The sequence below is a fragment of the Ursus americanus genome, chromosome 1 (genome assembly GCF_024610735.1).
Source record: "Ursus americanus isolate L20-20 chromosome 1, mUrsAme1.1.p, whole genome shotgun sequence".
Classification (NCBI taxonomy): Eukaryota; Metazoa; Chordata; class Mammalia; order Carnivora; family Ursidae; genus Ursus; species Ursus americanus.
In genome coordinates, this window is record NC_142127.1 from 88,870,278 (window position 1) to 88,883,489 (window position 13,212).

The following is a 13,212-nucleotide window of genomic DNA, read 5'->3' on the forward strand; positions in this document are numbered from 1 at the left end:
GGGCCTCCTGCTGATTCTACCGTGTGATCTGGGGCAAGACACTGACTTCTCTGGCAACAGGGACAGCCAAACCCCAGGCCGGGTCAGAAGCGCACGAGAACAGTGACTGAAAAAGCCCAACAGCCAACAGGCCCTTCCTCTAGTCTGATTCGGGGCCTCTTAAACTTACCCCTAAATTTGGTGTCTTTCCCAGTGCCAGTCACACGCCACCCACACACCTTCCGCATGCCCTCCACGTGCCAATCACAGGACCTCCACGTGTCACCCACGTAACCACCATGCAGCACCCACACACCTTCTACACGCCATCCGCGTGCCAACTACCTGACATCCCAGCCACACCCCACTCCCACACCCTCCACATGCCATCCACACACTCAGTACACGCCAACCACACGCCAGCCACACCCCACTGGCCATACACCTTGCTCATGCCATCTGCATGCTTTGTTCATATCATCCACACACAAGCTACATGCCATCCCCATGCCACCAACCATCCGCCACGTACCACCCATACACACCCACAAGCTTGTCACCTGGTGTGCTCAGCATCGCCCCCCAACGTGAGAACCTGGCACCAGGCCAGGACCCCAAGGACATCCGCCCAGGTCCCAGGCCACCTCATTCCCACGACAACGCGCTCCCTGCCCCCCGTAGCCTGACCAGCTACTCACCTTTGCAGGTGCAACCCTCCCGGGTGATGACCTGACGGCAGATACCACAGGGCTTCACCTTCTTGAAGGTCTTCACCTTGAAGTGGTGAGTCTTGGGGGCTTCCAGATCCTCTGGCTGTGGGGGGAGAGGCACAGTGATCAGGCCTGGGCAGAAGGCTGGGGAAGGAGCCGGGGGACTCGGGGAGAAGTAGGCCAGGGCTGGGGAAAACAAGAGGTGACAGCCCCTTCAGGTGTGACAGTCCTGAGCCCATTTCTGGGAGGAGGTGCCCCAGGAAAGAGAGCTGAGTGTGACCCAGACTCCCGCACCTAGCTGGGTCGGCATACTGGGACACTGATTTTAAATGGCTTCCTAGATACAATTTTCTACACATTCACCGTGTCTCCACACCCCGGAAGGCTCTCTTGTGGCCGTCCAGGCAAGATCCCCCTAAGATAAACACTATTGTGCCTTCTCTTTCTTTTAAGATTTTATTTATGTATTTATGTATGTATGTATGTATGTATGTATGTATGTATGTATTGGGGGGGCAGAGGGGGAGAGAGAGAGAGAGAGGGAATCTCAAGCAGACTCTGTGCTGAGCACGGAGCTCGACAAGGGGCTCAGTCTCACGGCTCTGAGATGACCTGGGCTGAAATCAAGAGCCAGACACGGGGCACCTGGATGGCTCAGTTGGTTAAGCAGCTGCCTTCGGCTCAGGTCATGATCCCAGGGTCCTGGGGTCAAGCCCTGCATCGGCCTCTCTGCTCAGTGGAGAGTCTGCTTCTCCCTTTCTCTCTCTCTCTTCTCTCTCTCAATTAAATAAAATCTCTTATTAAAAAAAAAAAAAGAGTCGCATGCTTCACCATCTGAGCCGCCCAGGCGCCCCAACACTATTGTGACTTCTATCACCAAAGATTCGTCTTGCCGGAGTTGGCCACTTCACGGCGCGGTCCGTACCCCTGTGTCTGGCTTCTATGGCTCGGGTGAGTCTGTGGGATTCATCCACACAGCCACCAGAGCAGCCACGCTTCCTTGTCACTGCTGTGTGGCAGCCCCTGTGTGAAAGTGGCTGCTCCCTTTATCTGTTCTACTGCTGACGTCCTTAGCCTCCTTACCCACGTCCCTGGAATGCCACGTTCTCCCATTCTCTCTCACCCCCTCACTACTACCCCCAGCCCCAGCCCAGAAGCCTTCTGCCAACTTTATTTTTATTTGTGGTTCTTTGCATGATGAAAATATTGCTCTGTTAAATCTCCTTTTTAAATCTACCCCACCATACACATGAGATGGGAGGCAGGTGGGCGGTCCAAGTCTTCTCTGGGTCCGACCGGCCGTGAGCCTCTGGCCCAGTCACTAACCACCGCTACCACAGCCTCAGTTTCCCGCTCTGGATAGCGTGAGGTTGGGCACCACACCCTCAAGCCCCAACAGTCTGTCCTTTGTAACCACATATAGGAAGGCACTCTAAGCCGCAAAGCCCTGCACCCACATGGCTTAGGACACCCTCCTTCCATCTGCAGCCCTCAGCCCAGGCACAGACTGGGGGAGCTCCCTGTTCAGAGGACGCCCCCAGGAAGCCATCCCTGCTCGCAGGCACCAGGCCTCTCCAAGGCACCTCACCGTGGTGTCCAACCCGATTCATTTCCCGGCTCCGGCAGCAGGGGCCAGCAGAGCACAGACTTTGGCAAATCCCTCGCTCTCTCCCTCTCCCAGGCACAGAGCTTCCTGACCTCCCTCTACGCACATAACCACACACAGAGACACAACTGAGGACAGACCCTGCAGTTCTGGGGGAGGGTCCTTCTCTTCCAAGTCTTCCTCCTTGTACCCTATTCCAGAGCCTCTGGGACAGGGGCTAGAGGGAGCAACTTGTGTGTTCAGGGGAGGAAGGGAGGCAGCCTTCCTCAAACCCAGCAGGTCCAGGACTCCTCTTGGAAGACGCAGCAGCAGTGAGTCCTGGGGGAGAGAGAGGCTGAGCCACGAGAGACAGAATGAGAGAAAAACCGACAGAATGAGAGAGAGACAGAAAGCCAGAGAGACAAAGAGGCAAAGAGATAGAGAGGGAGACAGAGACAGAGAAAGAATCAGAGAGACAGAGAGACACAGATAAAGACAGAGAGCTAGAGAAAAATGGAGAAAAGCAACAGAGAGTCGGAGAGGAAGAAAAGAAGATCCAGATAAGGCAGAGGCAAATACAGAGACGAACCAGCACACACAGAGAATAGGAGAAATTAGACAGAAAGACACAGAGCCTATAAAGGGAACCAGAGAATCAAAGGGGCAGACAGACAAAGGGATACAGGCGCCAGCTCGAATGGGCCCCCCAAAGGCTAAACCTGGGCAAATTGGAGCATTACAATACAGAATGATAGCAGTGGCTTCAATGAGTCCAGGCCAATACGGGAAAGAAGTGAAAAAATTCAAAGTGTGATGAGAAACAGAAGATTTACAAATCTCAAAGAACCTTGCCACGCCATGCTTCTAAATTACAAAAGGGAAAAAAATAACTTTGCCTGGCAGTCTCCTTGTTCATCAAGGGATCAAAGCAAACATGACCAGTAATGGGATGGATGGAAACCGAGCACCAAGAGACACTTGGAGAACAGGACACCACGTCTGCCATGTTCCTGCCAAAGAGCCACAGGCTGAACCTAATGAGGAAGCATCAGACCAACCCAAATCGAGGCAAGTCTACCAATGAAATGGCTTGTGATCATCAAAAGTGACAAGGTCGCAGAAGTCAAGGAAAGACTGAGATTTCCAGACCGATGGAGCCTGAAGAGATACGACAGTCAAGTGCACTAGCTGACTGGGAACTGGATTCTTCCCGTGCCCATAAAGGACATCATCAGGACAACTGGCCACACTTTCAGTGGGGTCTGAGGACGAGACGGTAGTCATGTGTCAACATCAGGTCCCTGACTCAGATGGCTGGGTTGGGTGAGGTAGGAGGAAGTCCTCGTAGGAAAATTAGGAAAGCATGTAGGGGTGGTAGGGCACTGTGTCAGCAACTCGCTCGCAAACTGCTCAGGAAAACAAGTTCTTTGCACTGTATTTGCAACATTTCTGAAGTTTCAGACTGACTGGCTCAAAATTCGAAGAGACGGGCAGACAGACATGACAGGGAGGCAGGACAGACCAGAGATAAAGCCCAGGGCAGAGGTGGAGAGAGGGGAGGGTCGTGGAACTGGGAGCCCAGCGCTGCCCCTGGTGGCTAAACCAGGCAGCGGGGCTTGGGTCCTGTGAGTCCAGAGTGTGGGGTTCTAGGAGCTGTGCTTCCAGCTTCTGCTGGGGGGGGGGGGGGGCAGGCTGGGGGTAGGGCACTGTCCTGCACTAGACCTCACTCAGTGACCCCATCCCACAAGGAGGGGCAGGTGAGCCCCCTCCATTCTGAGGTCTCACCTCCCCTGTTTGCCTGTCTCAGCCCCTGCCTGGCAGCCTTCCAGATAATCTCTGTCCTAGACATTCCAGAGAGGGGGCCCAGCCCAAAGTCAACTGCGGCAGCCCAGCCCTGGGCCGGAGGGAGGTGCAGGAATGGGACTTGGGGTTCAATTTAAGGCCTGTGTGGGGAGGCAGGCAGGAAGCCCTAAAGCCCAATCTTCTCAGGCCTACTCCAGCCATCCCCCAAATCTGCCTCTCCCACCCGGTGGAGTCAAGCTGAGCTCCCCATTCCAGCTTATCTCCTAACTTCTCTGTCCATACCCCAAATCCAGCTCTTCCCCCAAAGCCCACGGAAGGAGGCCTTCTTCCCAAAGTATAGTTGGAGCAGTGGAATCTCCCAAAAGAGGCTCCGGGCTGCCCAACGAACAGATGGGGAGCAGGCAGAGCCTTCCAGGCTGACAAGCAAACGCCCAGGTTTCTCCCCTGGGCCCTGGGCTTGCCTGCCCTGCCTGCCCAAACTCATAAATGGGAGTTTACAAACTCTCTCCCCGCACAGGCTTGGAGAGCAGGAACAGAGTTGCACATACATTCTCTTGCCTCACTCATGGCCTCTGTAAGCAGCCTGTGGGCCAAGGCCCTGCTCACTCCTGCCCCTCCCCCCACCTCATTCTGGCTCTCTGGCTGAAGGAGCACTGGGATGGGAGTCCAGAGACCTGCTCTCTAGGCTGGTGACCTTGAGAACATCAGTGGCCTTCTCTGGGCCTCATAGTCCCCAAATGAAAATGATGGGTTTGGACAAGATAGTCTGAGTATAGAAAAGAGCAGGGGAGGGGCGCCTGGGTGGCACAGCGGTTAGGCATCTGCCTTCGGCTCAGGGTGTGATCCCGGCGTTATGGGATCGAGCCCCACATCAGGCTTCTCCGCTAGGAGCCTACTTCTTCCTCTCCCACTCCCCCTGCTTGTGTTCCCTCTCGCTCTGGCTGTCTCTATCTCTGTCGAATAAATAAATAAAATCTTTAAAAAAAAGAAAAAAAGAAAAGAGCAGGGGAAACGATGGGCCAGTTTGAGATGAAGAGGCTGGAGGAACTGGGGGTGGGACCTGCTCATGGTTACAGAGAGGGGTGCCTAATGAGATATCACCCGTCCAAGAGAGGCTGGGGGACCCACGTGGGAGGGAGGAGGCCAGCCCAGCCACCCCCAGGCAGCCCAGCCACCCCCAGGCGGGAGGCCCCAGGCTGTGCCCCGCACTCTGCAACATTGGCTTGCCCGGCTGTAAAACGGGTGGCTGGCAATGTCGTTGAAAGAGTCACCCACAAAAGTCTGAAGGTCCCAGTTTGCTGGAGGCAAAAGTCTAGGGTGGGTGAGCCTTAGATCTTCAAATATCTGAAGATTGTATCCATTGTAAGAATGGACCAGACATGATCTATGAAGTTATTGAAGGCAAAACAAAACTCAGGGGGTAGAAGCCACAAGGCCACATGATTCGACGCAAGGGGTACAAGAGCTTCCCAATGACTGAGCGTATGTTAAAATCCCGACGAAGAAGAAACCCGGGGGTCTGGCACCTACATGCCCTCCCCAGGGTTACTCTGCAGATAGGGGCAGAGGATGTGAGCGAGCCCATGGATGCAAAGCTCTGCTCAGGGGTAACCACGTGTTACAGCAATGCTCATCACCGTTTTCCCTAACAAGTGGCAGACAGCCTCACAAAGTGCTCCCCCACCCTTCCTGGGGGACCTGGGGGAACCTGGGGGGCAGAGGAGTCACAGCTGCAGAAGGAGCTGCCTGGTGTTTCGACATCCACCTCCCTCAAGAGCCAGAGCCCAGAGAAGGGCAGAGGTCCCAGCCAGGAAGTCACTCCTCCCCACCCTCCAAACCCAGAGCCCAAGCCCTGTGACAAGCCCACCCACCCAGCGTCCCAGGGCTTTCCTGGGCCTCAGGGGGATCGTCTCCTTCCCACCCTCCATTCAGCCCAGCCAGCCTGCCAGATATTTCCAGCCAGAGGGGCGTGGCACATTGGGCTGGGACAGCTTTGGCGGGAGTCCTGGGCCCTGGGGTGGGAAAGGCTGTTTGTTGGTTCCTCCCTGCCCCATGGGGGCGGAGTGTGGTGGGGTGGGGAGTGAAAGGGGACTGACAGCCCTTGGGGTCCTCCAGCTCAGGCCTCCAGCCCCTTCCACAAGAAACTCCCCCAGCCCTGCCCCCACCAGGCTCCCAGCGCCCACACTAGGAGCCCTGGATGATGTGGCCAGAGGGCAGGAGTCTGCAGGCCAGTCAGCCTTGGGGAAGAAAATCACCAAAAAAGCAGGCCCTAGAGAGTCAGTCAGCCCTCTCCCCGCCTCCTGGCCATCCACCGCTCCACGCCTTGCCTTTTTGGGTGGAGACACCAGGATAGGGTTGGCATCAGCTGTCATTTCTGTGGGGGAAGACTCGGACTCCCCAAGGAGCCCAGGCCGGCATCTGGGAGACCCCAGTCACTTCAAGTGCAAGCTTTCCCCAACCCCATCTCCCTTCACATACACACCAAAGTTCCTTAACCGCCCCCCCCCCCCAATCTGCTAGCCAGCTAATGGCCTGACGGTGTTCTTGGTCGCCCTGATGGAAAACTCTGAGTCACCCCCAACTCCTCCCAGCCCTCCACCCTCCAATACAACCAGCTGCCAGACTCCGAATTTTGCTTCCCGAACACTCTCGGCCTTTTGATTCCGGGGCTTCTGCCCTATGGAAGGCCTTGTCACTTCTACCCATGGCTATTGCCACAGCCTCCCGGGCCCCCGACACTAGGCCCCTCCTCCCCCACACAGCCTCGAAAGAGCACAGCTCCGTGGGGTCACTGACACCCCCACTCACCCCAAAGTGCTTCCATGCCTACCCACGCATCCAAGATGAAACGTGCACTCCCTCAAGCCAGCAGGGGAAGCAGCCTCAGTCCATACCCAGCCCACCCTGCCATCTCAATCCCCACACCCCGCTCCCCAGCTCCCTGCCCTGCGTCCACCATGGAGCCTCCACTCTGCTGTTCCCTCTTCCCAGAATGCCCTTCCTCCCCTCTCAGCCTGCCAAGCTTCTATAGGTTCTGGAAGGCCACATTCAAACCCCATCCCCTCAGGGAGATTTTCCCAGATACCCTCCCCCTGCACAACACTGTCTCGGAGTCAAACTCTCCACTGCTGTCTTTTTTATTTTGAAGGGTTTGGAAGTGCTGGAAAAGATGAGCGGGCAAGTTCCCATCACCGTGATTCACCGTTTGCTAATGTTGTACCTCTTTTGCCTGCGCTGTTTCTCGTTTCTCGCCTCGGCCCCTACAGAAAGCCCGCTCTGTTCCTCACACGCAGGAAATCCCGCATCAACGCGGTTCTGTTCTCTAAGGTTTCGTTCCTATTCGAATTTCCCCTTTTGCCCCATTCACATCCATCAGAGCTGGGTCTTTGGTCTGGTTTTGCTCTGGGACTCAGGATCCATCAGGACCCCGCACTGCGTTTCCTTGCTGCGTCTCCTTCAACTTCTTTCATCCAGACACACTACTCCACCTTTTCGTTTCCCTGTTTTGAAGACTCTGGGCTGTTTTGCAGGAGGTCCCTCCGTCTGGATTTGTCTGCTTACTTCCTCAGGGTTGCATTCAGGGTGAGCACCCCACCCCCCAGGCGCCCCTTCCTCTCCTGGTTGCACTTTCCTGGCGCCCCATGGGAGCCCGCTCCACCATATGACTGCCCATGTTCCTTCCTTGTTAGCGAGGTGGCCCCAGGCAAGTGAATTAACCCCGTCTGCCTCACTTTACTAATCGGTTAAATGGGCTGATACTAGTAACCTCCCACAGGTTGTTCTGAGACAATGCCTGGCACATGGCGAGCACGCCCGAGGCGTGGGCTACGTTCCATGTCATCTGTCACTCATGTGTGCACTAGACTAGCACACCGGGGGGCACGTGTCTGCCGGGACTTCTGTTCCATGTCCCTGTGCCCTGGAATGGTGTGATCCCTGAACAAGTCTGAAGGAGCAAACTGAATGGACTCGCTGCCTGGCCTCAGATTCCCCACGTGCAATTGTACCCCATGCGCACTGGCCTGCCCTCGGGGAGAGGACACGGGTCACCCCCTTCACCAGCCACAGATGCCAGGCTGAGATGAGAGCTTTTTGACTCTGAGTAGCCCCGCTTCTTCGCAGAGGGAGGAGGGCAGGGGCCGCACTTACTGACCTCTCCCCTGGGACAGGGACGCTTGCAGAGGCTTGGGAGCCCCGGGTTCAGGCCCGGACTCAGGTTCCCGAGCTGGATGATCTCTCGCCTCAGCTTGCCCCTCTCTCCCCTGCTCAGCAGCTTCATAAACCGCTTCCCCACGTGCCTGAGCAGCCAGTCCCAGGTCCCTTTGTGTGCCCTGAAGTGAGTCGTCTCCTGGGGTGGAAGGGCTCAGAGACCAGACAGGCTGAGCCCCATGCGGGGGCCAGTGCCATGCCAGGGGCTGGCAGAGATTCCTTCACTGACCCCTCACAGTGACGGGGAGCCTGACGAGCCTGCTCTGGACACACACAGAGGGCAGGAGGGAACAGAGATTCAAATCCAAGTCTGTCTGAGCCCGGGTCCCAAGTCCCGAGCCACTGCACTCCCATGACAGTTCCATTGTCAGTGCCCCTCTGCCCAAAGCCCCCACTCCCACCCCCGGCAGTTTCCCCAGTCCTGTCCAACCACAGTTATCCTTACCTGCTGTACTTGGACTTCTGAGCTCTCAGCTTCACCCCTGCATTAAAGTTCACCTTTCCTATTACCTCCCCCTCCTCCAGTCCAGGTCAGGTCCCCCCTTATCTGCCCACACAGCTTCCCTCTTGGCAACACCCACCGCTTTGTAATCCTTAGCTCAAGATCTGCAAGCTTCTTGAAGAAAGCAAGCGCCCCATGGTCATCCGTGAGATGGATGGACGGGCCGCGGGTGGGTGCGCGCCTCCGTGGCCCAGTAGCTAGACGGTTTCTGCATCGCACACAGCACTTCCCCAACAGCAGCCACTACCCCAGCCCTCAACCCAGAGCTCCGGCGCCCTCCCAGCCCCTACCCTTCCCTGTCTAGGAACACTGAACCCAGAAGCCATGTGGGCCTTGGGCAGGCCCCTTCCCCTCTGTGGGTCCCCTTCACCATGGCCGGACCCTGGAACTCTCGTCCCTGCTCTTCACGCCTTACAGAATCACACTGGGTTCCAAACAAAACTGGGGAAGTCGAGGAGCTACACACAAGGAAGGCCCAGAGAGGCTAAGTAACTCGCCCGAGCACACAGCGAATAAGTAGCATGGAGGCAGGCTGTCTCCAGAGCCCACGCGCTGACCCTCGTGCACGCCGCCCACTGGGGAAGGCCCTGATTGTTCTCGGCCTTCGCATCATTCTCCTGATTCTCCTGGCCCCATTCACATGACCCCACACACCCTGCCCTGAAGGATTCCCGGGATGGAAAGCCCTCGATGGGGGCCCAGGACAACCCAGGCTCTACTTCTGCTCTAGCTTGCTGTGTGGCTCTGAAAACATGCCATCAGACGGTAAGAGCTAGCATTGCTTGAGCCCTGACGGTGTGAGAGACATTATTCTAAATGGATGCATCTATTAGCTCATTTAAAACCGAAAGACCCTCTAGGTAGGTGGGGAAACTGAGGCCCAGAGATGGGAAGCCACTTGCCTAAGGTCTCACAGCTAGCAAGTGGCAGGGCCGGGATGGAAGCCAGCCCAACGCACTTGCTCTGAACACTGCAGGAGAACAGTGAGGTACTTGTCCCTGATTTTGTGCCTCGAACGTCATTCTGAAAAGCTTTGCAAAAGGAGGGTTTTATTTCAGGCCCCTGTCAGTCTCGGGTAGCCCTACGTCCCAAACCCCACATATCAGGAGGCCCCGGGTGGGCACAGCCCTCACAGGCCAACAAAACTGCAGAGACAGCGAGTTCAGGACCAAGAGGTCAGACTGGGCTCTCTGGCAGAAAGTGCACACTGAGAATGTGCGGGCTCGTGAGGACCCTTCTGAACAAAACTGTGCTTCGCACTGGGAAGAACACCAGCTCCAGAAAAGAGACGCTTCATTGTCTGCAGCTGCAAGGGGCCTCTGAGAATACTTTCCCCACTTCTGTGAGGTCCAGAAAAATCCAGTGTCCAGCCTGAGGCCCACATGGCTTGCTCAGGGCAGGGCCAGAGCACTTGCCTCCTCCCCCTTCTCCCTACTCTCCCCGCCCGTGTTTCAGTCCACCACCCTTCATAAAGTCCTTCCCAGTTCCAGAGAATAGAGTGTGAGCCCTTCCGGAAGGAAAAGCCTGCAGCTCTAACTCATCGGCATGACACCAAAAAGCCTCAATTAATGGGCGTGTAATTATTTTCTAAAGACGCCATCCTTGAATATGTAATAACAGGAGCATTTGATGAGGAAATCAAGTTATGCATGATATGTAGCTATGCCCCTCCGCTAATAAAGCGATTCTTCTTCCTCGAGCCTGGGAAAACCATGCGGATACACTGCTCCCTGGAGGAAGCATCTGTACCTATCCCTGTCCACGTAGACGGGTGAACACGCACACTGGGGCACCAGACCGCTCTCCTTCAGACCATGCCTCAGTTTACCTCCCTGAGGCTGCAGACCGGCCTAGTTGTTGGCCTCAGAATAGCTGGGCAGCCCCGGGGCAGTCAGGAGCCTCAGAGGTGGGGTCCCATCCCACAGCAGCCATCCCAGGGAGATCCTCCCCGCACATGAGATCTGGGTTCAGGGGACCCCACGAGCCAAGCGGGAGGTTTCGGAGCAGGGGAAGGATGAGCATCTACTGAGCACCTACTGTGTGCCTGGGCACCCGATGCTTTGATTTCCATTACCTCTGTGCTCATCCCAGGCACACAAGTGTGTTTTATGATTCCCACTTGACAGACCAGGAAACTGAGACTCACGAAGGGAACTGTTTTACCCCAGGCCCATCTCGTAAATAATGGAACCAGGATTTTCACCTAGCCCTGTCTGGTGTCAAAGTCCACACACTTCCCACCACCAGCTGCCTCTCAAGGCAGAAGCAGCCCCCTTGGCAAGGTCTCCAGGGCCTCTGTGCTCGCTCTCCATAACTGGTGCCGTCTCCCCCTCCATTGCCTGTCACAAACATATACCCCAGTCCCGCCCAGCAGAGAGGAAGGTGGCTGGGAAAGCTGCCTGGGCAACTGTGGGGGAGGGGGGAGCCAAGAGCCCTGACCTGGCCAGAACAGTGCCCTCTGTCCAGTCCACACTTCCCCAGACTCCAGCCACCCCCCCACCCCCGCGGCATGGGCCATCCCCTCTGCCCAGCCCGCTCTCACTGCTCTTCCCGTCGCCACAGACAAGTGCCCACTGGGTTGGCCCTCAAAGGGCCAGGCGGGACAGGGCTGGGAAGGGACCAGGACAGAGAGCAGGGGAGGGGCTTAGGGGCACCAAAGTGGCAGCATCCACACATGCTTTTGGTCACCAGCACCTTCTCCCAACTCCCAGAAAGGGCAGTAAGAGCGGCAGGCACTCATGCCTGCCTCTCAGCAACTCCCTTCACTCTCCTCATCTCACCCACAGGGAAACTGAGGACTGCCAGAGTGAAGTACTTTTCCCACGACCCCTGAGCAGAAGTGGCCCTTCCTCCATCCACAGCATCCTGTCACCCCGGAAATCTAAGGGCTCCCGCCCACCCACCCACCCCCCGCCCCTGCTGCCCACCTCAATCCTCAGCACTGTAGGCAAGCTTGTCCGAGGGAGGGAGGGAGCTGGAAGGGCCTAGAGAGATGAACTTGGCCAAGGCTCCCATTTTACAGATGTCAACACCAGCCCAGAAGACCACTGGTGCAGCCTCTGTGCAGGACGTTCCAGGCTCTCTCGGTCTACTCTTCTGACCCACCCCTGCACCCGAGCCCCACACTCCACCCAAACCCCTCGTTCCAGCCCCCTCTCCCACCCATCCCCTCTCTGCCCCCAGGACACCTGGCTGCCCAAGTCTGATCTCCCACAGCTGCCCCCAGCCTGGGCTTGCCAGGGGACTGGCCGGAACAGGGGAAGGGGCAGGAAAGGCCACATCTGGATCCTGGGCCTAGAGCCCCTCCCCCCAAGCCAGCCATCCCTCTCTTTGAGACCGACATGAACCTCAGCCAGGGATGACTTCCTCGCCCTCCTGACCCCTCTGCATGCCTTCACCCAGCCCAGACAGCCGAGAAGCCCCTCTGAGGAAGGGGTCTCCTGCCCCTGCCCCCACCCGTCCTGTGGCAGTCAGGACTCTCCCAGCCCCCCTCTCTCCCAGGAGACTTTTAACCTCATCATGTGGCCCCCAGACCCTGCCTGCCCACCCCTCAGGCACCCTCACCCCAACACACACCTTCCGTCAGGCAAGAAGGGAGAAAGAGGAGGCAGTGTTTTCCTCTTCTGGGCAGGAGGGGAGGGAATCAGGAGGGTCTTGGTAAGGATGGGAGGCCTATAGAGGATAGAAGCTGATACTGAGTCTAGAAGGGATAAAAGTGATGGGATCCAAGCAGAATTCTCCACAGCCAGGCTTCCCCAGGTTTCACTTGCTAGGTCAGTGTCTCCTGTTCCCCAGACCCCCAGCACGGCCACCCCCTCCAGCTCCGGCTGAGCAGTGGAGGGGGTGAAGTATTTTCCCCCCAGTGCGGGGCGGGGGGCGGGGGGCAGGAGAGGCTCCAAAAAGAAACAAACTTCTTGATGACTTCCTTCCACTACAGCTCCTGGACTCAAGTGGAGGCAAGAGAGGTGGGGAGGGGGGATGTCCTGACCAGTAGAACCAGGGCCTAGGCCCTGTTGATGGGGAAGGACTAGGGCTGAGGGCCAGCTCTAGTCAGTCTGTCCTCCTGTCGGTCAGTAAGAGGCAGAGAGGCCCTCCAACTTCACCACCAACACCCCCACACTGGCTCTCAGCCTAAGGATAAGATGGACGGGAGGGGGGCCCTGCGACCTCCTAGCTAAAGCAGCCGGACCTACCCAGAGCATGCAGGACAGACAGATCCACGTCATCTTCGGTGGGTGCCTTCCCTCGGGCCCAGCCCGGAGCCCGCTCACGGCCCCCTGAGCTCACAGCCCCCACGGAGCAGGCAGAAGGCAGCTCTGAGAATGAGGCTGCTCTCCTCCAGCCAGCATCTGCCGGGCCTCTCACCCTGCCTGCCTCCAGCTCACCCTCCCTCTTTTCCTCCTCCCCCCACTCCACCCCCTTGT

The 13,212-nt window shown here is 57.2% G+C and overlaps 1 protein-coding gene across 17 annotated transcripts in view; it reads right to left on the reverse strand.

Annotated features, from left to right (window-relative positions):
- TNS1 (tensin 1) overlaps window positions 1-13,212 on the reverse strand; it is a 225,520-nt gene that overhangs the window by 181,224 nt on the left and 31,084 nt on the right. For 16 of the 17 annotated variants that reach the window (XM_045777632.2, XM_087863313.1, XM_087863307.1 and 13 more), the window contains exon 2: window positions 678-792. In XM_045777632.2, coding sequence (XP_045633588.2) covers window positions 678-792 — 115 coding nt within the window. Of the gene's footprint in view, window positions 1-677; window positions 793-12,981; window positions 13,000-13,212 lie in introns of those variants that run through there. The other variant, XM_087863314.1, reaches the window with a different exon arrangement.